The 26,220-nt window shown below is 38.7% G+C and overlaps 2 protein-coding genes across 10 annotated transcripts in view; one reads left to right on the forward strand and one right to left on the reverse strand.

Moving 5' to 3' along the window:
• Positions 1-1,090: 1,090 nt before the first annotated feature.
• Positions 1,091-8,383, forward strand: LOC100889834 (protein fem-1 homolog CG6966). 2 transcript variants are annotated; one of them, XM_030989408.1, is made up of 4 exons: positions 1,091-1,557; positions 2,001-2,274; positions 6,367-6,444; positions 7,237-8,383. In XM_030989408.1, the coding sequence occupies exons 2-4, from the start codon at positions 2,104-2,106 to the stop codon at positions 8,032-8,034; spliced, it is 1,047 nt and encodes a 348-aa protein (XP_030845268.1). In that variant the 5' UTR covers positions 1,091-1,557; positions 2,001-2,103; the 3' UTR covers positions 8,035-8,383. The 2 variants fall into 2 exon arrangements, with proteins under 2 accessions (XP_030845268.1, XP_030845269.1); XM_030989409.1 differs by having other exon boundaries at positions 1,091-1,321.
• Positions 8,384-9,603: 1,220 nt separating this feature from the next.
• LOC577317 (signal peptide, CUB and EGF-like domain-containing protein 1) overlaps positions 9,604-26,220 on the reverse strand; it is a 49,635-nt gene continuing 33,018 nt past the window's right edge. For 5 of the 8 annotated variants that reach the window (XM_030989412.1, XM_030989410.1, XM_030989415.1 and 2 more), the window contains 13 exons: positions 25,622-25,738; positions 24,781-24,903; positions 23,771-23,980; positions 23,171-23,413; positions 20,815-21,009; positions 19,662-19,868; positions 18,930-19,094; positions 18,349-18,516; positions 17,502-17,663; positions 16,263-16,460; positions 15,322-15,474; positions 14,432-14,511; positions 9,604-13,590 (listed from right to left, as the gene is read on the reverse strand). In XM_030989412.1, the coding sequence (XP_030845272.1) occupies positions 13,387-13,590; positions 14,432-14,511; positions 15,322-15,474; positions 16,263-16,460; positions 17,502-17,663; positions 18,349-18,516; positions 18,930-19,094; positions 19,662-19,868; positions 20,815-21,009; positions 23,171-23,413; positions 23,771-23,980; positions 24,781-24,903; positions 25,622-25,738 (2,225 nt within the window). In that variant the 3' untranslated portion in view covers positions 9,604-13,386. Of the gene's footprint in view, positions 13,591-14,431; positions 14,512-15,321; positions 15,475-16,262; positions 16,461-17,501; positions 17,664-18,348; positions 18,517-18,929; positions 19,095-19,661; positions 19,869-20,814; positions 21,010-21,914; positions 21,951-23,170; positions 23,414-23,770; positions 23,981-24,780; positions 24,904-25,621; positions 25,739-26,220 lie in introns of all 8 variants that reach the window. The other 3 variants (XM_030989416.1, XM_030989411.1, XM_030989417.1) reach the window with 3 other exon arrangements.

Genomic DNA, 26,220 nt, shown 5'->3' on the forward strand with positions numbered 1-26,220 from the left:
TGAATGTCCCTTCAAAACAGACTCGAATATTCATAGACCTTTAAAGACTCCCCTGCGCATGCGCATAATCATGATTACAATCTCCTATATCCAACACAGCTTATCAATCAAGTTTGTGTTTAGCAAATATAACGATACTAAACTCCTAACCTTTGATACATGGACATTGTTCAGTCACTTGGCAATAATTATTTTGAGATTGGGCCAAGTTACTTCAGTTTCGCTTCGATTCATGAGCACACGAGCTTTCATAATTGATACATGATCAGAATAACACCGTCGCTAGTCAAATTTTGTTGAGATTAATCAGTACACCACGGTACATGATATAAACAGGATAGTTCTGTATAACATATACGGATGCAGAGTTTCAAGAATATTTTGGAGTGAAAATTCATGGATTCAACATAGCAGGAAGAGGAAGGAACTTGGTCTCAGATTAATAAGCCCACCGCTGCCGCATACATGATGTTAGGAAAGCAAAGAGAATAATTTGGGGTAACAAACTGATCTGTTGAACGTATCCGTCACCTTGTGCAGGGTTTTTGAGGCGAGTACAGATTAGTATGATTAATCCATGGACCATGTTTAATCGCGCCTTGTATACTACTGTGGAATCGGATTATACATCAGTTTTACTTGTAACAGAAAGAGTTTCCTTGTAGAGAGGAATAGCCAATAATTAACCAAACATGTTTTTTTAATTTCATTTTTGCAAGAAATATTTACATTAAGGGAGAGGGAGGGAGAGGCGTAAGAAATCATGTAGCAAAGCCGTGGAAGGAAATAATTATAATATACTTGATGTGTTAAAAAAAAATTAATAAATCATTTACTATATTCATAAACATATAACAATGCCATTTATTTCATGACCGTAATAATACGTTCATTAATATTTGTTATAGCCTTATTTCTTTGACTCTCAGTGTAATTTAGTTCAGTGATAAGCCTCACACTCGTGATAAAGGAACTATATATATATATATATATATACACCGCCTCTCCTATATTTTTAATCAAAAACACTTCCCCTTCCTCCTCTTGGCACTGACTATAGAGTGTGTATTATATTACCTATTTATATCCTGTAAAAATGTTCACCTTTGTGCTGTATACGTTGATCAAGCAGCATGCCAGTCAAGTGACTGACGCATATTCCATTCGCCTTTGTGTCATATCGCTTTATAAGTTTCGTAATCCTTACGTGGTATTCCCCGTAGCAATATGCATGTTGATATTATCATACAGGATGTGAAGGTATTTAATGTTGCGCATTTTCATGACCAGCGTCTCCTTTCCAGTCTCGCAATGCAGAAAGGTACTACTAGCTGTTCTTCGTGGATTTAATTCGTAATGGAGAGAGAATCCGGCTTCGCTACCAAACGAATTTATCATCGATTTCGCTAAAGTTAGATATAATTTAAATCGACTCTATATTCCTACTGATTTTAACTAGAGTTAACGTACACTTGTGACTTTCAAGGTCTTCTGTTGTGACTTGGACAGTAGGGTGTAAAACCGTGCCAATTTTTTTCTGAAGAACCCGACACCGTTGTACGTATACGATGCCAATAAGTGAAGCCAATACATTTTTGTTCTTGTCATTTTAATAGGAGGGTCAAACTTCAGTTTGTATTTGTGTTTGTTTCTTCGTTCTTTTTTCACTTCGGTTTTATGCTTTGCTTTTATTGGTGTGTCTCCCCTTGTTATCTTTTATTACCTTTTCAACCTTTTCTCCAACCTGAATATATTGTTCACATTCTGTTTGAGTGGTTAAAAGGAGCAACACTGGACGAATGGTGAAGGACAAATTTTGAAAGAGGAAAGAAGAAGGTCTGTATATGGATTAACTGACGTCACAATGCAATGTGCTGCGGAGGAAAGTTTCTATCGTGATTTCTCCCTCTTCTTTTTTTGTCTTCTTCTTCTGTTTCTTCTTTTACTTTTGCCTTTTCAACTTTGATACTAAATAATAATGTTGTGTCAATTATTTACAGAGTTTTTCTGGACAGAGATCATAACTGGACAAATTTGTGAACAATTTTCTGAAGGATATTTTGATCGAACGATACAAGACGACGAGGAGGAGGAGGCCTCAGTATGGATAAACTGACGTCACAATACAACGCGTTAGCGAGGAAGGTTTTGATCGCGGCGGAGTCGGGTGAATCGGAGAAGTTTAAAGGGTTGTTCAAAGGACGACAACCCGAGGAGGTCACTGAGGCTTTGAATGATGTGTCACAGGAAAGATATAATGATGTCCTTGGGAATGTAAGTATTATACATTCCAAAACATTGTGATTTTTTTAAAATCTAGTAATATTGTTTCAGCTATTTCTAGTAAAACTGTCCCCACCTAATTAACGTGTAGTAGTACTAGTAGTAGTAGTAGAAGTAGTAGTAGTAGTAGTAGTAGTAGTAGTAGTAGTAGTAGTAGTAGTAGTAGTACTAGTAGTAGTAGTAGTAGTAGTAGTAGTAGAAGTAGTAGGAGCAGTAGTAGACTTGTCAGCTAACTTGTTTAGCATAAGTACCCGGATCCAGTAACCAAATGTTAACTTGGGGGCAACTGGCTTAGGAGATAAACAGACAATAGCAATTCTAGAGTGCGCTTTGGGGCGTCCAGCCCCCAACCCCTAAAAATCAGTATTCTGAGTGAGTTTCAGCGAGGCGCATGAAGTCACTTAATCAAGAACCCCATAGCCCCCCCCCCCCCCATTATTCTTGTAGAACCACACTTTCCGACAGCCGACAGGAAGGTCCTGCCACGAGAACCACAATGGCAGTCTCGTCCTTATATTTCAGGAAAATGTGGTCGACGTGTTTGCTGGTATTATTTTCTTTGTTTTACATATAGTACACGGTGATCAACATCTTATCCTGAAAACAGACACAATGGCTATGATTATTAGCTGAAGCCTTACATTATACTGATATATGATTAATGGGTACATTTTCATGGCATTGTAATGTGAAAACAATCCCTGAAGAATCTGAAAACATATCTATAATGTAGCGAATATCAACAACAGTGACCATGTCTTTAATATAATTAAATTAATAATATTACAACTGCTCACCATGATTTGCTTTAATCTTACTACCATCAGCACTTTTCATTTTTCACAAGCCAATAGCAACATATTTTGGTCCGGAATACAAAAACGATGGGTTATTTAGTTGTTTTCATGAAACGGAAATAATCCTAATCAAATAGCCATGCTTCATTTGCCATCTAGGCCTGATCCTAATTTCCCCTTAAATCACTAGAACGGGATAAACAGGACAAACAAAATCACTCGGTTATGAGTAAATTGGTGTAGACGAGTAGTGTGAACAATCTGTTTTCTCTATAAGTATCAGAGTGAAGGTAAGAGCACCGAAATGTGACGTCATACTGGCCACGTTGTTACTGGTTCCAAAAAACTTTCTACTTAATGATGGTGTGTAAATCACACAATTGCAATTGCACCTGCTCCGGTCCGTTGCTTGAATGATTTCTCGGTGCACCTCATGCGCAGACTATGTCGTTTGGAGCCAGAAACCTCGACGACGAGTGAATACGACGTCAACACTTCGGTACTCTATAGACTTAACCTTATGTGTATAAACAATTTGGTCTCTGCATGCTAATAAGGCAATAGTGTCAATATACAACAATGCATTCGGAGTTACAAGGAGATGCCGAAATATTGTGGCATGTCTTTATATAAGCCTATATCTAATATAAGTGAACTTCTTTTTCATTATAATGTTTTATTATAGCCCATTTATCAAAATAATTATTAAGAAATCAAACGTAGGTATCAGTTTCAGGATAGGGCATCGACTCTATTATCATTAGCTGACCAACTTTTATGAACTGTTGAGTCTGCGCACAATTAGTGTTCGACAACGTAAACAAAAAGAAAATGGGCCATTTCGATCTGCCCCATTACAGGACACATTGACCCCTTATTTATGAACTTCTTTTGACTATAAAATAATGCATATATCTGTGAAAGGGAGAAAGACATATAGAGTCATAAAACTGTTATTGTGTATGAACCTCACTGACTTTTGTTCAAGTATTTGTTGTAAGAAATTATGAGCGATGGGTATGCAAAGATTACGAGTGTTTTGAGGTAGCCAAGATATGCCATGAGTTCAACTATTGTTCGGTGGCCGCGCGTTGACTCTTGAACGTTTGTGACTCAGTGGTTCCTTTATTCCTGAATCCTAACTAAAAGTTTGTGTTTTGACAACACGGACAATAATATCAAATAGAACAATCAGAGATGGAGCTATACGTGAGCAATACTCACCATATGAACCTGTGTACAAATGACTGAGATATATATTTTTTTTATTTGAAAGGGAGGTGACTCTTCGAACTTGATTTTGTTTCTTGTTTATTTGAGAAACAGAGGGGGATGGGAGCGAGAGAGATGGCGAGAGAGAGAGAGAGAGAGAGAGCGTTTATCGGTTCTAGCGTCCATTTACTTACAGTAGGCAAGGAAAATCTGAAATAATGTCAAAGTACATTCGATGAGAAAAAAGTCATCTGAAAACAGTCAGAGTTGGTTTTCGAATTTCCGAGTACTATAAGTAATCATTTTCGACGTCGGTTCGGAATCGGTTTGGCAGAGTGACTGCGGTATGAGCAAAAGTGTGTATATCCTTGTGATTGTGTGCATAGTATGTGGATATAGCGGTTACATAAGAATGGTTAATCATTGATAGATGTGGTATAAAAAAGGAAGGCGATTAGACTTCAGTTCGTTGTCTACTGGCACATAACCAAAGTGGTACGTCGTAAATCCTTTGACATGGAAATACCACAGCGTGATGACGTTCCATCCTGTGTCATAATAATAAACCTCTTCCATGAAATGATTGTCAAATATTGTTTGTTCTTGATAGGTATAGAGTTCATATCTTGTCAGAACTGTATTTATCAAACTCTCTGACTCTAAAAATAGATCACTAAAGTTCTGAGAAGATATAAACTTATATAAATATTGTATATACAATATGCAGGCGACTGTTTACTTCAATTAAGTTAACTTCCTCAATAAGCAATTACACAAAATGTAGAGATAATCCGATATTAAATTGAGTATGGATACGGTGTAGAACAAAAAAACACGCTGGTAAAATAAAGGACCTGCGGCTAAAAAGTATAAATATTTATAATAAGGGGCATGTGGAGAAATGAAAGAGAAATCAAGCGAGGGGAAAATAAAGATTAACAGAGAGAGAGAAAGGGATAGGGAAGAAAGAATAGAAAAAAATAAATATATGTCGACATTATTTACGTGTCAATCAGTACTAAACAAAAATATTGCCTTTTTTAACAGGTAACAAGGAGCTCCATATGAACCTATTATATATGAGTCTATTAGACCTTTGCCCTTCGCGCGGCTTCGTTATAGATTCAAGGGCAAAATTATATGCCATTCGTTGTGTGTAACAAGGTCTGCATTATGAGACTACAGTAGGCTCTTTACTTGAGTTGCTCATAGTTTGACCATCGACGCAGCCAGGAACTGATAGATCTATAGGTTCTACTGACTGTTCTAGGAATTGTGATAAAGTGTCAAATTAGAGTCTGTTCTTCCAGACTAGCATTGTTAGGGAACTCATACGAAACCATATTTTGTAATTATGGAATTTATCTCGCATTAAAGCTCTCTTTTGGATTGGTTTCTACGTAAAGTGATTTCCGAAGGAGGAAATAGAGCTTCTTAAAACCTTATATCCTGTCACGTTGGTATTTATGTCCAGCGGAAATCCCTCAATAACACATATCGAATGTCAACAATTATTTCCTCTTCTTTGCTCAAAGGTGTTTAAATACTCATTGTTTATTGAATGCATATGATAATACGTTTTAATACGTTTAATAATTTTCGTATCAACTTATAAATTTCCTTCTCTATAATGTGTGCATTTTCATATTAACTGATCACTCTTTATTTTTACCCAATATTATTTTAGAATACCTCTTGTTTATCCGTAGAAAAAAATATTGTCTTATTATTATTATCATCATTGTTATTGTTACTACTACTACTACTACTACTACTACTACTACTACTACTACAACAACTACTACTACTACTACTACTACTACTACTTCTACTAATACTACTATTACTACGACGACGACTACTACTACTACTACTACTACTACTACTACTACTACTACAACTACTACTACTACTACTACTACTAATAATAATAATAATAAGAATAATACTGTTACTACTACTACTACTTCTACTACTACTATTTTTATGACATCATAATCAGTATTGCCATTGCTACGAAGATATGATACAATATTTTAATCCATGTTGTTCTTTCTGTCTCTCTTTTTGTCAGGTTCGTTTCACCCCTCTCATCGCCGGTGCTTGGCATGGGCACAGCGATGTTATAGATGAACTCCTGGACGAGTACAAGGTAAATTTATTACAAATAAATCGTATCAGGATGGTTATCCTAGGGGGTAGTTTTGTGGGGGTACTTGTCCGGGGTTAGTTGTCCGGGGGAATTGTTCTAGAGGGTGGTTGTCCTAGAGGTAGTTGTCCGGGGGTAGTTGTCCGAGGGGAAGGTTGTTCTACCTGGTAGTAAGCTGGGGGGGGGGGGGGGAGTAATCATCCTAGGGGTTAGTTGCCCTAGGGGGGGTACTTGTCGTAGAGGGTGGTTATCTAGCTAGGGGTGGTTATCCGGAGGGTGGTTGGTCAGGAGGTAGGTGTCCTAGAACCAGTGGCGGATCCAGGGGGCCCGGACCTCCGGGTCTTCAGGCCTTTTCCCCTGGGAAAAAACCCAGATAAATCCACGTAAATTTCATCTTTCTTTGGAGACGGGCCCCCTCCTCTGGTGCTCGGGGGGGGGGGGGTGCGATTTTCCCATTTTCTAGGGCAAAAATAAATAAATAGTGTCAGAAGGGGGTCAAAGTCCTCAGTCTGACATCCCCAAAGAGAGAGAGAAACAAAATCGAACATTAAAGGGAAAGGGAACTGTAATTCGCCCTAAATCACGGACGTGCCAAAAGAAGATGGTTATCCGGACCTCGACCACCCCCCTCTCCCGCCCTATCAAATATATATACGCCCTTGGTCATCATCCCTCATCCTCCCTCATCTTCCATTCATTTCGCTTGTTTACTTTTGGTTATTAGTCAATAAGGTTTTCGTTTATTCTACCCCAGTATCTAAAAATGTTTCTATTGATAACATTCACTGATTTCAGGTTGACGTTAATCAGATTGGTAATATCTCTGTGGAAGGAAAGAAACATGAGATCACCGCTCTTTGTGCCGCCATCCGACAAGAGAACTTTGAGATGGCTACCCACCTGCTCGAGCGGGGCGCCAACATCAACCACTGTTCACCTCTATCCGTGGCCTGCTACCGCGGTGATTTCACAGCGATGCGGTTCTTGGTGAAGAAGGGCGCGAACGTCAACGCCCCGGTCAACAAAGAGGGCGTCACACCCTTAATGGTGGCGTGTGAGCGCTATTCGCTGTACGTTGTACGCCTGTTGTTAAACAACACGGCCGATCCGAGGTTAGAGGACATGGATGGGAACTCCGCACTGCATAGGCTAGCGTTGAAGCAACGGATGTATGTCCTTAAGAACGGACCGCTTCCTCAGATCATCGACACGCTTGTAGAGTCGGGAGCCAAGATGTCACTCAACCAGGCGGGGCAGACACCGCTCGCCGCTGCCTGCGCATCGGGAAATGTTGAAGTTGCGCGGGCTATCATGTGCCTGCCAGAGGTACGTCCCGAGGAACAACTCACAGCGCAGGAAAAACTGAGGAAGAAGCTTGAAAGTGATGTCATAGAACGAACCGGTTCGGATGAGGCTTCTGATGGAGACAAAACGCGGAAGAAAACGTCTTGGACCCAAAAGTTCACAAATCCAAACGAAATTAGGAAGCTGAAATGGTCTCTGAAGAAATCTAAGAAAACAGTTGCGGACAAAATTGAGGAGATTGCAGAGAATGACACCTTGGAAACCGTTGAAGAGATCGCAAGCCCGTGATGACCTCTTTTAGAATTTCTTTGAAAGGTAAATGATTTGGCTGGTCTTTCCTAGTTTGCGTAAACGCTAATACGATGTGAAAGCCTTTTGTACTTACCCCAAAGCTCTTCCGCGAAGCACACAGGGTATGAAGTTCTTCCGAGTGCAGCTTCATAAATGAGCTGGTGATGGGAATATTTCTACGAGATACAGTACAACGGACGTCATATCATAACTACCCATGTGCTTTGTACTAGAAAAAGATGTAATTATTTTGAAATAATATATACTCGAGAATTCATCCAATACCATGAAAGTTTCACCTTTGGTACATGTTTAATTTCATTATTCGGACCAGGCGCGTACGCAGGGGGGAGGGAGGAGGGGGGGGGGGTTAACCCCCCCCCCCCTCCCCCTTGGTATTTAAATGTGTGTATTTTTGAGGAAAACCCTTCTACCCCCCCCCCCCCCCCCCCTTTGAGTTTTTTTTTTTGTTTAATTTAAAAAAAAATAAAGAAATAAAAAAATTATTCCCATGGCTGACCTAAAGTGTCCTCTTACCCCCCCCCCCCACCCCTCCTGCGGCTGGCTGAGTCGTTGCGAAATTTTAGGGACCAAAAAAGAAAAGAAAATGTCCTCTTACCCCCCCCCCCCCCCCCCCCCCCACCCTCTTATTTAGCGGCTGGCTGAGTCGTTGCGAAATTTTCGGCCCGATTTCAAAATGTTAACCCCCTCCCCCCCTTGAAAAAAATCCTGCGTACGCCACTGATTTGGACATATGCATCAAGTTTCATACAGATCTTCTTTTAACATCCTTTGCCATCCAGAACTTTATATAAAGCGAAGGCGTCGAATTTGTTATAGTTTGTTTTACTCGTTTAGAAGTTTTGGTGGATATGGTCGCAAATTCATAATGTGGTATTTGTTTTATATGCATGCCATATTTTCAATATTAACTCAATATAATCATGACTTTAAAATTGATTTTGTTAGTATTTTGTTATTATGTTAGTTCCATTTACCGATGTCTCTACCGATCCGTCCTAAATTCACCATAATCCTTGTGATAGCATTATTTTCTGTCTTAAAAAAACATATCGTGTCATAAATCTTCACTGTAGATATATGATTTGTCCTATGTATTCACATAAACCACTGTATCCCATTTACTTTTTACACATCAATCTCACCTTTTCTCACTTTTTCTAAGCTTATTTGCAGGCAAAAGTTTAAACCTTTGAACGTTTTATGTTTTTGCTTGATGGAAAACGTGTTTCCTCCGAGCATATATGGGTCCATTATACAACACTCCACCCACACTCAAAATGATCCAGCGGGACATGTTTCTATTTTATTTCGTAATCATAAACTGGGATATTCAGCCACCGTGGTCAAATCCATGGACATATCCTTTCTGTCAAAATAACCGTGAACACTTGGGCCTTGTCTTATAAACAATTGCGATTGCCCACAACTAATTTGCGATTGATATAAAAACTTTTTTTGTGTGATACTATAATATTTCTTAATAATAAATTATATTTTTATTATAATAAAGGCGAAGCCCCATAAAAAGAGTCGAGAAAATGGTTTATAGTTCATTCTTTGGCCCTTGTTTTAATTTGTCGTAGATTACGTTAGCGCATCAACAATTATTTACATTCATATGGCAAACAAACAAAATAAAATCAATTTTTAGCTACGAGTTATCATTATGCTTATACCTTGCATTACATATCTATTAAATGAAAACAAGTTTAGGTGACAGATTTAATTTTTTCGTCATAATCCTGTCTGGAGCGAGGAGGGTGTTAACTTATTAGCTTTAACACAGAGTTAACGCCCTTCTGGCTCTAAAACTCAAATGATATTCCTAAGAATTACCACTTCTTGCACCACATTGGTAGTTGAGTGATTGCAATAGTATATTTTACCGAAAGATTTAGTGTTTGATTATGAAGAGTGCATGGTTTATTAACAATAATAGTAAAATATTATAATGATAATACTACTAATAAAAAAAATGAATAAATAATAATGACAATAATAATAAATACAATTGTTTACTAATATTGAGAAGAAAAGCAATAATGACGTTATTATCAATAATAATAATAAAAATAATATTAATAATAATAATAATAATAATAATAATAATAATAATAATAAAAATCATGACAATAATAATAATAATAATCATAAAAAACAAAGAAATAAACAGAATTGATATTAGTCTCCACAATTTTCGTCCCATACAAATGGTCGTTCAAAGCCGGAAAGAAGTAATTATTTATTTTCATGCCACTTTGATGAAACACTAAATGGCAAAGACTAGAAATTTGAGCTCTGAAGAAGACAAAAAAAAGATAGCATTATTATGTGTTCATAACTTCATTTCAACAGAATTTGGCGCATGATCTTGACATGTTAAAATCTGACAAATATCTCCCCATTACATCTACCATATTCATGTTTGATATAAGTTCATGTGCTTTAATCTGGGAATTTTTAGAGCCAGAATCGCACTCATTATAATAAGCAAAGAAACAATAATCAGTTTTTATATTCAGTCAATATGCAATTTTCATTTGTTTTTGGTATCTCATTGACAAAAGCATGACGGTGGGAGACGAGAGATTGCATAGCATATACCAATATATTCGTGCAGAGCATAACTATAGATATATATTTATGACACTACAGAATAGCCCACCTATCATATATTTTGCACAAGCTATAATACTACAACATCATCTTATTTAGATCATTACATATTGTACTTGGTGCAAACTCAACTCTTTTTGTTTCTGTACAGTCGCAATCACACAATGCTTTACGTTTCTTGTACAGACATGAGACGTTTTTGCAACAAGAGTATAGACTGAACATATGATAAAATTATGAAATATTAGTAACAATAAAGGCCATTCACATATTATTATCAATCTTGAATACACTTTGCCATTGATCATTGACGGTGAAAAGCTTACTTCTTCAAGACACAGTAGCTATTTAGAAGGATTGTTACATTTACCTACTACTAAACGACATGGCACTATAATATTTACCGGTTGGTTCCTTTCAGGTATGACGCGGTAAAGCCGCTGCGGTTTTTTATGATGACGTAAACACCATCACATTTCTGTATCCTTTAACGCAAAGCTCCATGAATACGCGCAGGAACTTCATTATGCAGTTGTCATTAATTGCCATGAACAGCACACACACAAAAAGCGGTTATTTCCCTGTGCCGCGGATTACCGCGTCGAATCTGAACGAACCTTGAATCATCGGGTGTATTTCACAAAATTGTAAGTGAGCTCAATACCTAAATGGCAATTGCTAGCATACATTTATTCAATGAAATACATTGTGTATGTCATTATACAATTTCTGTCAGTTATGATTCTTAAGTCCACGACATTATCACTGAATAGCAGCAATCAATATTCAGTATAGTTCCAAAGCAATATTAAGCATCATATAAAGTTTACTGTTGATAAACCATCACATTCTGAAATACGATACTAGGATATTTTATATTGAACATCATTTTACGGGGCATGTTCATGCAAAACTGGCATAATGTAAATCAGGCTACATGCCGCATTCACATTTGAATTCACATTTTATCAATATTTGAATGTCACTAACGTTACGTCAAGTCGCAACACGGAATTCAATACAAAATGTTAGGCCTACACTTGCAGTACCACTTCAGCCGTGTTCACAAGCGTCTACAGTACCTGACTTAGCATGGCAGACTGGTGACAAATCTATCTCCCAACCCATATGCGTGTGACACACACACTTCTAAGCGTAAGGGGTCGGATACCAGTCTGAAGGCATGGAAAGGTTACGGTAGATGAGTTTGAACACAGCCCAATACATCATACATTAACAATACAAGCCTTAGGCTCAGCGCAGGCGGAAAACACTAAACCACCAAAACACATGAAAAATAAACATTAACAATGAAAATGTACAGGATAATTATATATCTTTTCTCTTTAAAATACAATTCCCCTCTCTTCAATGCAACTTCGAGAGAAGTACGAACAATATAACTAGTACATATTAGTGCATGACTTAAATATAATTTGAAGGTACTGAATAACTATCATTGGCACATAAAGAAAAATACGTTCTCAATATTTGACATTAAGTCGGTCAAGTAATCTTCATCTGCGATAGTTTCACACATAATAAAGTCTTTTTATGTACTACCTCTGCTTTTCGATTTTCACTCTCATGTCTCGTAAATGACTAGGACTTAATAACTTTTTATGGAAAACAAAACACACGTCATTCCCTCCATAACATGAATAAATATGATGATACACGGACGATATTGTCACGGAAAATCAATAATTTAGTGACGAAACCGTCATACTTGTTCAACATGCAGATATACAGACGAGTAACACATTACATGTCATTTAGACGTGCCCTCGATCATAAAAGTGGACACAAGGGAGTGGTTTAGAAATGGGTATTCTGGGTAACAAAAGAGGGTAGATCTGGGTTTCCAAGGGTAAAAGAGGCGATATCTTATATAACACGATCACAAATATATTGGAAAATCAACTTAAGGCAATTACAATAGCCACTCTCATCACCCTTTATAGCCCCACTGTCCTAGTTGTAGCTACTTGCTCCCTCTATATAGCAAACCTCCCAAATCGGTGCCTGTTGGTCCCCATGATCCTCTTTTTCTTATGTTAGTTGAGAGCTGAGTTAATGAGATAGCCACCTGTCAGTGACCTCGCTGTGTGGTCTAATTCCTTCTGGCCCATTAGTATTGACGGTCTTTAAAACGTGCAAACATTAAAATGTCAGATTACGTAAACCGAACATGATTCCTACGAGATATACAATTGGGTATTGAAATTGCCTTTGAGTTGATTTTTCGAAGGTAGTTGCGATTGTGTTTACTGGTGATATTCGCTATAAAAGCAAAGTTTATTATTATAACAGAAAGAGATACATCTAGTGAGTTCCAGTATTTGGCGAGAGAATTATACAACTGTATATTGTGCAGGGACATGATTGTTAGCCCGACAGGGACAATAAGGTAGAAAATGAATTGGAGCTGCTAAAAGTAACAGATCTTCATCCAAAAACGTAAGAAGAGAAAAGGGATTTGTTCAAAGAAGGGGTACTAGATAGGGGAGAAACCTAGCTAACGTTTTTTTAAAGATAAGTTGAGTTCTGTTCATGCTATTGCATTGTGACAGAAACGGTGTTGAAGCGATTGCAGGCATGGATAAAAGTGGTCGATTCTGTAACGGGCGTCTTGGTTCTACGAATGGGTACAACGAAGCTACTCGTGAAGTACAAGGGATGGCAGGACAGGAACAGAGGGGTGACAAGTTAATCCCATGTGCTAGCAGTAACTAGAGGATCCTTGTAGCCGTTAGGATACATTTCTTCGGGGTAAAGGAACCGGGCCACCTTGTTCCGTAGGAGTTTGATGAAGGAACGCGGTAGGATGGACCTCGATTCTTCTAGTCTGTAATTGTCGTATATCTCAGGATGTGCTATAATTTCTAGTAACGCTGCTAGGACCTCTTTATTCTACAAAGCAAAACAAAAATGAAAGAGTAAAATAATTTTGATTGAGATGTAAACTGTAATGACTTGTGACCAATGAGCATAGGAAAGCTTAGGGCAGATGTGCGACTGCGGGGAGGAGGAACAGACGTTGAAAGACCTCTCCTCCCACAACCACGTACCCTCACATACCTAGAGTGTTTCAAGGCCATGGCCAGTTGCATAAATCTTACCATTGATGGTCACTTTGCCATCAATGGCAACTACAATGGTAACAGGACTGAACAGCCAATCCAAACCAAGGTTTCCATGGTAGTTACTATTGATGGCAAAGTTACCATCAATGGTAAATTTTGTGCAACGGGGCCCTGATCCTGCGTCCTGACCCGGGCTTGTGTAGTGACTCAAGAAAAAGATGAATGTGCACAACGCCTAAAAATGTACTATTCAACATTTTTATAGTAAAATTTCTCATATCTAAAATTTATGAAAAGTGTTTTTAATGAATCAGGTGATTTCACGTTCAAGGACTTTAAAAGAGACAAAATCGAACCTAACGTTTAATTCCGTTCCAAAAGAATCACCTACATAATATTGTAAATTCACGTTTTCTGTTAAATATTGGGTCATTAGGTTATCAGAACATGTACCCTTCAAAGCAACATAAAGATTTGTTGTTTTTAGTTAGGCTTAGAGTTTTTTTATTCTCCAAGTTTAAACATTATTATTTGGCATGAAGGCCATTGTAATCATAAGCTAGACGTATTGCTCAAATTAAATACTATCTTTCACCAAATGCAATAACAAAATGGAAAAATTAGTCACATACAAATTACAAAGATAGTCATATCACAATGATACAAACCTTCAGAATTTCTTGATGGTACTCGGATTCGTATAGTCTTCCATCACCTACAATGTCTTTCATTAGATCTTCATATGTTTCTAAAACAAAAGGACAATGATAGTTATTAATACTAATAACAGGGAGTTGTGCGTGTAGAAAGGATGCACGAATTAGTACTAAGCATTATACATATTTGGCTGCGTTCATGCTTAAATTTTGAAGGCAGAATGAGCGATCTGAAACGCTCATCGTAAACGCTCATCGTGATCGCAGTTCCACGATGTACTGTTCATGCTTACTTCTCTGGCTCCCCCAGGCAATTCTCCGTGTGTGGCCTTAATTGGTCTTCCAGCTGGATTCGCAAACCTTCACTGTGCATGCTAGTAGACCCACTAGAGGTCAGTGCGTTGACCCCATTTAAACGCGTTTACAAATTGTAAACGCATCTTTTTGTGAGTTTACGATCGGCGATCGTGATCGCCGTTTTTCGGTGATTCTACAAAAGTGAGCATGAACGCAATCGTGTTTTAAACTAAACGCGTAACAGATGCCTGATTCTGGCCGTCAAAATCAAGCATGAACGCGCCCTTTGTCTTGTACAATATTTTCAATCAGAAGTCTGGAGGTATTTATGAAATTTTGGCGGCAAACTTCCTAACATTACTGTTTTAATTCAACTGTCCGGATACATAACCTGTCGGAATTCACAAAGGAGATTTGTCGCCAAACCTAGGATTATGTGCGTCATATGACGCGTTTTGATGCGTTTCAGACCAGGGTTTGTCTGAACCTTGTCTGAACCTTGGTCTGAAACGCATCGAAACGCGTCATATGACGCACATAAAGCTAGGTTTGTCGACAAACCTTCTTTGTGAATTCGGGTCACAACGTCTTGGTATATAACTTACCATCATACATTGAGTAGTGTATTCTAAAGCCTTTAGCTGCATGTGCAGCATCTGTTGTGAACCGTATCCACACTCTCTTTGACTGTGCAAGGAACGCTATGGGCCGCGTCACGTTCTCACATGTTTCAAAAGACGTTGTGGAGTACGGCGACGCTGTAAAAAAAAGAAGATGAGTTTATAGGCATTGGTACTAATACATTGGGTAATGCTTGTTTAGCTATGTTGCGGTAAAACTTCTCGCCAATCAGATCGTTTGGAGCATGCGCGCAGCCAAAATTAAATCTTACTCGACTTAAAAATTAATTCCAGTAGACTTAAATTTGAAGTATTTCTTTTTTGGGGATTATAAGTTTGAAGAGTTATGATAGCCATGTCTTAAAGTTTTAAAAATATCTCGGACTTAAAATATAAATCCGACGGACTAACAATTAAAAAGACAGTAGCCATTTTCATTTTACAATCCCCTTTTAGTCCAATGTCACTCTCGCATTGCGCATCGATTAAGACCTCGCATTCAAAGGGCATGATTGATTCACACGAAAGCTTAAAAATGCCGATGAGACGACGAGATGATTTAGGACAAGTAGACGAAAAGAATAGTTTAAAAAACAGGTTGTTTGGCACTTATTTCAGAAGAGAAGACGAGGTGACGTATTTTTCTACCTCTGCGGGTCGACTTGTTTGAGACAAGAAGACGAGAAGACGAGCTCTTGGAACTCGGAACATCAATTTTGTGGGGACAAGAGGATGGGATGGATTATTAAAACTCACAAGTCGTCTTGTTTAGGACGAAGAACACGAAATGGCGGAATGTTCAAACTCAGCAAGTATTCTCGTCTTTTAATTCATTTTCTTGTCTCAAATCATCTCGTCATCTCGTAGGAAACTATAAGCTTCCGTAGATTCATAAGACAATGGCACACACATTTCAAAACTTTTACCTGTTTTTCTAATGACCACGATGTCCCCACATTGATCCTCCTTGCGCAGAAAGATCTCTGAAACTACAAAGATGACCTTCCGACCTCTGGGTGGTTTGATATGCCATGTGCAGTCCACATTAGCGGGATAATCACCGGGAAAGTTCGGCGTTTCGATGTACCCTACGTACTGACCGATCTGAGCTCTGCATGTTGTGTCTGGATAAAGGAAAAGACAGGGATGAATTTCATCTTCGAAGTGGTCCTACGTTTCGATAGTTCACCACGATGCGGTCAAAAATTAGTAAACATCATATCCCACATTCTATGAATCTTGCAACATGATTGGCCGAAAGTGAGGTCACATGACGAATGATAGAGTGCATACCTTTGCGGTCGTTGTGATAGTAAATACAATCACACATTTGTGATATACTTTCTGCTTTATTATTTGTGAGAATACCATATTTGTGTATGTCTCTTATGCATTTACCTCGGGCTGCGTTTAAATGTCGGAGTTTGAGTGCAAGATATCTTTGGGTTCTAGGCCATTTGCGATAAAATAGTTTTTTCTGCTGGCGGGCGGGTATAATAATAATAATAATTTATTTTTAAAGGGCTTGACACTGGAAAGTCTCTATGCGCTTCAAAAATATGATACTTTATAAAGAAAGTTTATTGTTCTGCTGTAAAAAATCATTATACTAGTAAAGAAAAGAGAAACTTAACGGCAAAGCAGTTAATTACAAAAAGTGATTATGGTACAAATTACAGTATATTGCATTGTTTTACTTAAGAAGCAAGAACATTTGTTAAGAATGAATAGAAAACTACATTATGTTTAGCATACAATTGCTACAAATAATAGTTCAAACGTCTTACTCATTTAAAGTACATCAAAATGAAAAGACTTACAATATCAAACTATATACAGCGAATCAATATAACTAAGTAAATTCTTAGATAAGTAGGTTTCGGGTGCAGACTTGAAGGTATGTCAGGTTGGTTGCAGTACAGATGGCGGGACATGGAGGGGGAGAGCAGTGTCATTGATTGGGAGAGTTTGACCAACCCGGTTCGAGTTGGACACAATATTGCGACTTCTGCTTTGTTGGGCAAGCACAAAACAAGAGAATATACGCCACGTTGTGACGCAGTGAACCGGAGTTGGCCAAACTCTGTGTATAGATGGCTCTGGGGGAGAGAGTTCCAGAGGATGGGGATCGATTTCGTCAGGTGTGACTGGAGTCCCGAACGTACCTTTGCATTGATCTCCGTCTGCTACTCCATTTTCATCTGTGGTGGTGTTGCCAGGACAACGGATGCAGTAGTTCATAGCAGGGTGTGGCTGATACCAGCCCCTTGGGCATCTCTCGCAGGAGTGGGTGGTGACGTTATAATACGTGCCGGGTCCACAATGTTCTGCGGAAAATAAATATGGTTTGGAGTGATTTTCTTGACACGTAGAGGGTAGTCACATCTTTATTTGATATCTTTAAGCAATAATGATAATAATGATAATAATCATATTAAGGCATTTATATTGCGCTTTCTACCTTGAACTTCTATTCAGAGACGCACAAAGAAAAATAGGTAAGGAATAAGAGTCCAAAATCTCTGAAATTTTGTCTGCCATGAGTAAAGTGTGTTACTCGTCACATTTATGTATGTTACTACATATAGAGTTCAGCAAATACGTGCAGGACGCATTTTCCATTTATTAACAAGTTAAAAGAACAGCGGTGGGGTTTTCTTCTTTTTTGGCGGTTTACCCCATGTTTGTCTTCATCTGCTCGAGTTTGCCAAATAACCCTCTATTTTCAGACTCTTTTCAGACTCGGGATATTATCCCGAAGCTCGAAACTGCGTCTTCACCAGACCGATATACGCTCATCACAAACTAGCTCGGACGGGCGCAAATTAGCCTACTATTTCCCAAATAGCGGGATATTTAGGAAACAAGACCGAGATATCTCGGGATATATTTATATCAACTGTAGGCTGATGAAGACACAAATTAGATGGATAAGTTGCGATAGGGATAGTTAAAATAGCGGGTTATTTGGCAAACTCGAGCTGATATGACCTTCATGGTTAATTTTCTTACCTTTCGCTAGGCAGTCTGCGAATGAAGTCGAACCATGTGATCTAGTGAGCAAGCCACCTTTGCATGGTAGACAGTGTGTGCGGCCAGACTCGGGCTGGTAGGACCCGACCGGACAGGAATCACATGGTTGAAAACCATCTACAGAGTATTCACCGGGACGACATTGTCCTAAGATGTGAAGATGTGCGGATTCGAAGATAAAAAAAAAAGATTTGAAGAGTTCAGGTGTGTAGATTTAAAGGTTTAACATTGTGAAGATTGGGAGATTGGAAAGTTTGAAGGCTTGAAGATTTCAAGTTTTCAGGATCGGAAGAACGGAGGGTTTAAAGATTGAAAGATTTTTCGATTTCAGATTTTCGGATGTATGGACAGAAGATTTCCACAATTTCAATTTTTTTTCTCCATTTTCATTCAAACATACTAAACATACATCATTAATGTCTTACTTAAGAAGTGAAATGCGAATTGATACTAACGGATCATATAAAGACGGTGATATATATACGATGAAAATAGATGGAGGCGTTAAAAGGGAAAGGCGAATGGTAGACAATTTTACAGCATACTACGATTCATCTTACCTCCGCATTCTGTTATATGACGTGCCCCAGTCACGTCATACTGTTGATCCTGTTGTGGGCACCTTCGGCATTCTAACTGCCCCTCTTCATCCTGGTAAGAGCCCGCTTCACAGGGGAGGCAGCCCCCACTGCTAGCATGGTAGTAGGTACCCATGCTGCACGCCACTGTATGAAAACAGTATAATAATATTATTAATAATAATAACAATACTAATACTAATAACATGTCTTCGTTACCCAGGGAAGCCTTATCCGCATTTAATGCCGTTCTCCCTTAAGGCCCTGTAACCATATGACCATAGTAGTAAAGATTGTGGGGTAAATAATTGTGACTTTATACTTTGTATAAAGAGGGGAATGTCTGGTTCAGGTATGAGGCTTGCAAATACCTTAGAAAGTCGCTTTTATTATTTTTAGTTCGCTTACTTGATGTGAAGTTCATTTTCAAATGCGATTGCAAATTCTTCCAAAATCGAATCGCGGTCATACCGTATAGTGTGCGACGGATTTTAGAGTTTAAATTTTGAATTCCTTTTGCACAAGATTAAAAACGAACGTTCTTTGTGAAAGTATCTTTGGGGCTGCGTCTCACGAAACCGTCATAAGTACAAGTTTACCGACATCCGATTGAAACGCGTGTTAAACTTAATGCAAGCATTTCAATGGGATTTCGGTGAACTTGTACTTATGACGGTTTCGTGAGACGCTGCCCTGTTTCTTCCACTCACTTACCGCATCGTCCAGCATCTATCATGACATGGCCGAGTGGACAGCTTGCTTCGGAGACGTCAGTCACGTTGAGGTTCCGGCTCATCTCGTACTCGTTGCCGTCGATCTGGACGACGAAGTGGTCTCTCTCGATGGCCTTCCGCAACTTCGTGATCAGCCGTTTCATCTTCCGCTCCGACTTCTTCCGCACGCATTCCAGATCACATCGAGCTGGAAGAGTCACAATAAAATTCGTAAGTATTACAAGATGATGAAGCGAATCATAATCAAATGATTGGTTGAGAGCGTAGACGTGAAAAGGCATTCATTTTGCCCAACACGTAATTTCACTAATGACCGGTCATTAACACATCATCTTATAAAACATCATCCTATAAAACAAATAATACACATCATTTTGTTCAGGCATTTAATAGTAATATTACCTACACTCCGTGCCTTCGAAACGGTCCAAGCACCCTCGGCTATCGCATCGAGCCTGTTAGACTGTTCCAAAGGTACCTTGTGTGGGAAGTCTTACTAATGCCCTCCACTTTCGTTTATTATTTGTTTAAGAGTGGGTTCTTGTATAGCGCTCATGTCTGTCAGGATTGCCACTCCTGGCGCTCCACAATCATACACACGAATAATGTGATATTAATCAAAGTAACAGTAGTCCCGATTTCTACCTCAGTCACACCGCCAAACGATTCCCAACTCGACTCCAAACTGACCGAGTTTTCACCAATAGCGGTAGTTAATAATGTTGGCAGGTTTGTTGACGGTCTGGTGTCGATCTTGTCAGTGTGACCTGGTTGATATATTAATGCTGAACTGGCGAATATGAAGGGGGTATGGCATAATTTGACCCCAAGTATCTGGACTAAAATTATATCTGAATAATAACTGTTTTTTTCTATGAAGTTTCTCTCTCTCTCTCACTCTCACGAGCTTTACTCCCAACTACAATGTTTTAACTTAGATCAACTTTGACGCCAGGTTTGATGTTATTCCTTCTATATCTCTGCACCTAGGAACCAAACTTATGCCACCACTTCATCCCTCGCCATTTCTCTTTCTCACACCCACACCAACCAACACTACATTCTCTCATCCTCTCTCCGCCATCCCTTCTGAACTCCTAAATAAGCCTTATGAAAGTGAAAATGATCCTTACATGTCACTCCATTGAGTCGGGCTTTAATGACGATCTCGACATAAGCCGTGATCAATGATCCGCTTCCCGCAACATCTGTGATCGAAGACGACGACGACGACAACCGACCCGCCTGTCGTTTTCTCCTGGCGACGGGTTGTTGGTCACAGCTTAGATTGAGGAAACTCACCTCGCAATCTCGTCGACATCCTCCGGCTATAGGAGGTCAAAGGTCATAGGTTATATTAAACTAACAATACCGTCAAGAAAATTAAGTTATTCGTATTTCAGTCACAACGCCAGATCGATTACAAACCGACTCCAAATCAACCGATTTTTGTCCTTTCGTTTTTGCTTGGTCTGTTGTCTTGTTCGTGTGTGACTGGGGCATTTAATACACGTTTAAACCATTCCAGCGGGGAAGCCAAACGATGCCTAAAGTGCGTGCCCCATCCCAATATCTGGAGCCCTTACAGAATATATTTGAATTAGTGCAAACAAATAATACTATTCTTAATCTGGATATGTTTCGTAATGCATGAAATTATCGAGGTTCAATATTCCAAAAACAGTTTTATCTTTTTTATCAGTCCCTTTGCTCTGTCTCACAGTACAATGTTCATGTATATCCGAAAAGTCCAGGGCCCTCTCCCCCTCCTCCCCCGAATCAGAATCAGTGCTACGCTTCTTTTTCATTCATACCAATAGTCTTAACTAAAGAATGATTCTCAAACAGTGACAACACTATTCATCTATAACGTGGTAGAAAAAAAAGAAACAGAACGATGGCTGATATAATTTGTATACATGTGAATTATTGAAACATAATATACCCTTCTCCAGAAAAACAGAGATTAGGGAGACTGATTTGTTTTTACAAATTGGAATTAAACAATACAAATATATATTTATAGCTAGTTAGTAATAGAATATGCAGTACGGTTGCATTCGGAAGGAGAAAGTGCATGAGGAATATACTTATTTGAAATTTTAAAAGGCACACACTTTATAGTGAATATCTAAGCAGCTACTACTATTACTGGTGTAGAAAACAGATGAAGGCAAATTTACGACAGCATACTTTCAAATACAAGATTTTAGTTTAGAACATCTATGCTCACCAATTTCAATGCTTTGTAGGAAACAACAAGACATGCCTAATGGTAATGAATAAAAAGAGTTCTCATAGAAACAATAGAAATGTACTTGAAATAAACTTCTTAAAAAAATAGATGCAAGCCGTATCACCATAGCATAAGAATACCTTTTGGAACTAAGACAAACAAATATTTGATAGAAAAATCTTGTCACATTCTGTTTTCATGCAAGAGAGGACATTACAGGTCGGGGATGATATTTGAATTTTGACATGTAAGAGTGGAGAAAGTTAGAGCGGTATTAGTGCATTGCAGCGAGTGTTATAAAGCAACATGCACATACTTATTGAGGGAAAAGAGGAGATTGTAAAGAACAACATTCTATTACAAGGGCGCTTTTGGAGTATATTTTCTTTTATATCCCCATTATTTTTTTTAAATCTAATTCCATTTAATACTTTGATTGCATTTTGTTGGTTTGATAACTGATGTAATAGCTTTACTCCCATAACTGTGGTATCACGAGAGTTCAGGTTTTAGATCGGCCACATGTTCAAAACGCTACTATAAATCACTCAATGTTCCCTAGCAAAAACCTTTAAAAGCGCCCTCTCTTGAAAGGGAAGGGATAGGGACGGTGCTTTAACCAGGTGTCAAGAAATAGGACAATAATATTCGGGGGGAAATCAGGTCACAAACGTTCACGTTACAGGGAAAACAATAAACATGGAACTCACGGTATGGCGTTTGACCCGACCCGACCCTGTTGACACACCACTTCCGGGGCATGGGAGGGAGGTGTCATGGTACTTCTTGGAATAAGGGCGCATTAATAAGGGCTTTAAATCCTATTTAACTGTGACCATAGGTTCCCTGAAGAAAGGATTTGTCAGAACTTTATCTGATCGTGGGAGCTATGGTGCAAGGCCTTTAACTTTCAACGTGCACTTAAAAAAAAGTAATTCAAGAAGCATGATGTTGTGGCGAATTTCATTGAATTGTCTTTCAACAGCGAAAAAGCTTCAAATAAAATTGGCGGTTAACCTATGAATGCATCACCAATAATGTGCCAAGCCAAGTTTCATTCACAAATGTAAATGTGTGTGTGTTTGGTGAAGATGTGCGCATTACAAAATGTTTCGTGAATGAGTGATGCGTTGCATTCTATTTATTTCTGGTGCCAATGTATTTGTGAATGTCATAGGTAAAGAAAAAAAGATGGAAGCGTTTTAGGTGGAGCTTTGGCTGGCAGTGGTTGCGGTGCAGAAACGGTCTTTTACCGTCACTGGCGAGGGATGTAGAATTGAAGCCGCGGCTCTCCCATGCCGCCGATGAGGGAGCTGGTGGGTCAGCAGGGTCAAAGGTCGACTCAGTGTTAGACTCTTCGGACAGCCCATCCGTACCTGATAACTTCTGATTGATGGTCTTGGAGAGTTGGCGTGTGACCCGCCTCTGAAGTTCGCAACGGCTGGTGGAGAAGAATAAGCGTGCCTTCCGACTTACCATTGGAACATCGACAGAAGCTGAAACGGAAGAAAACACAAATATGTAAATTACAATTACAGAACAATTCCATGCAGAGTTTGGTTCAGAGAGACTGCGTTAAGTAATAGTTCTTAATAAGTAACCCTCGGCAGGAATCGTATTGAAGTTGTCCAATGATAGTAACAATATTTAAAATTTCATTTAACAAATCACTGAATCATGGAATGCGTTAAAAGTAAAGTATTTTAAAGTTTCATCAGCGCCTTCGACTCAGAATCTACATAATGGCCCTTGATAAACTTCCTATATAACTTTCCATAATTGATAGGATTTTATTAAGGATGATAGAATGGGCTAAAGTGTGCCCAGTCCCCGAAAGGAGTCCCCTATCTTACCAGAACAGCTGGGAAGTGTATCGTTAGTGGCGCCATGCGTCCATTCGAAATGCGTACTCTCGCCGCACTGGTAGTTGAAGGTTCCCTGTCCCGAAGCCGTGAAGTGCGAGTTGGACTCGCATAGGAGAGAACACACCTCGTCCGTACCTTCCGTTTCGCACTGGAGGATGGCACGGGCAGGTGTCCGTAGCGGAAGACATCTTATGGCTGCTTGAGCGATGATAAAGGCAGATTAAGATACAAAAAGTCATAGGGTGGTATTCTCGAAAGTGGACTAACTTTAGTTCATGGTTTATCCTCCGACTAAGTATGGAATGCCAAGTGTCTATATGAATATGTTTTTAAATAATTTAATCTGTCACTAAATTAAAACAAAATGTAATAACATAATTAATGAACAACAATATAACTAAGAAATAATTATGTTATCATGGTAATTTAGGGACATATCAAATTATTCAAAAATATATTAATATGGACACTTGGCATTCCATACTTAGTCGAGGATTAAACCGTGGACTAAAGTTAGTCCGCTTTCGGGAATACCACCAACAGATATTGGAACAGAAGTGGAAGGCACAGGCAGATAGTGGTCATACCGAAATACAGACTAGGAGTATCTTTTAATTTTACAAGGGGCCATAGCTCATTCGAAATCTTCCAAGAAATTTTCTAAGAATTGCAAGTCCCATTATCCCTCTTTGTCACCTCTCGCAACAAAATTCTAAGTCATTACATAACGTATTATTCCTCTCTACTTAACCCTAGATATCTCAAGATCTAAATCGGATAGGAATAGTTCTTTCCGTAATTTTGTACTTGAGCTATACAAAAAAAAACAGTATACAAGTCTAAATAAATTCTTGGTGAACTGTTTCTCAACATAACATTTACGGTTTAGTATCACTTCTACTTTTACTCTAACACTTTATTAACTGGTATAAATGACTGTATCCCATACAATTTGGCAAAACAGGATCAGGAGAAGAAAAGGAGAGGGCAAGCGATACCTATGCAATCCTTTTTGTTTGGATGGAGCTTGAAACCTTCTCTGCAGTAGCATTCATAGCTCCCCTGTGTGTTATGGCAGCCATGTTGGCATCCACCGTTGTTGATGGAGCATTCGTCAACGTCTACATGAAGAGGTCAATGAAAATAATAGTAAGAAATATTGTTTTCAAATGACGCAATATGATAATAAAAACAAGTTCAACTACGCCCGAGCGTGACGATTAACATTGGCTGTCATCGTGGCTATAGACTATTAATCCACCCTTGTGTCCAGAAGAAAGAACGTGTGGTTTCGGCTGTATTAAAACAGACGGTAATAACACCACCCCAGAGGTTGCAAACGGTCTCCACCATCTCAGATCGAGACGCAAACAATAGGTACTGACACAACCCTTTGACGCAAAAGAGTCACATCTTTGTGTCCGAAAACATTGAAACTTAATCAAGCAAGGAATATATATAGAATGTTTGTGCGACTCCTAGGCCCTGTTTTCAAAAACAAATGCTAAATTTCTATGACACATTTGCTCTCAACCAATCAAATGCCATGAATTTAGAAGTTTATAACCGTTAATGTAACTGGTTATTGATAACAAAAGTTTTGTGAAACACAGCCGTAGTGACAGTGTGTAGCCATCATCATATTTATTGATCGCTGAATACTTTGACAGGACTTCCTTTGAATGTTATGAATCAACTGGCTTAATGCGTAAAAGAATCACAATATCGTGTGTAACTGGCGTATTGGGTGTATTTCATCTGATCGATGTTGGCCATGGATTTAGAGGGTGAACAATCTTACAGGAATAACTTAAGGGACACCATGACGTGGATACCTACCTCCGCAATGCGTTATGCCATAGGCTTGGAATCCAGCATCGCAAAGACACCTGAAGCTCCCGGGCAGGTTAACGCATGTATGATCACAGGTATCATTCATCGCACATTCATTTACATCTAGAAGACACGTCAGAGAAAAAGAAATCAATCGTTCATTATGTCAAGAAAAAAACCTTCAATGTACAGTCAAACCTGTCTACAGCGACAGCCGACCACCCAAGGGAAACACAAGTGGCCTTTGTAGACAGGTTCATTTAGTACATGATTCAATGAGAAAACATTTTCAAAGGAAAAAACAAATATGGCCTTTGTAGACAGGTGGTCTTTGTAGACAGGTGGTCACTAAAGCAGGTTTTACTGTATTTGAAAGAAGCCATCCTCGATTTCATTTGATTAATTTCTTATTCATTCCATAAAATATCAACAATTTTAAGTAACATAACAAAAATAAAATACTAAAATGTACTTTCTAACAATTAATCATATAAAGGCAAATATACATAGAAATTATTATCAAAGAAAAAAGTGTCAGGTATCAAATTTCGCCGACCGATTGTCAAAGATTACTTGTTATACTTGAAGAAGTTGTTCTTCGCAAT

This window comes from Strongylocentrotus purpuratus, unplaced genomic scaffold (genome assembly GCF_000002235.5).
Source record: "Strongylocentrotus purpuratus isolate Spur 01 unplaced genomic scaffold, Spur_5.0 spur5_scaffold_18, whole genome shotgun sequence".
Classification (NCBI taxonomy): Eukaryota; Metazoa; Echinodermata; class Echinoidea; order Camarodonta; family Strongylocentrotidae; genus Strongylocentrotus; species Strongylocentrotus purpuratus.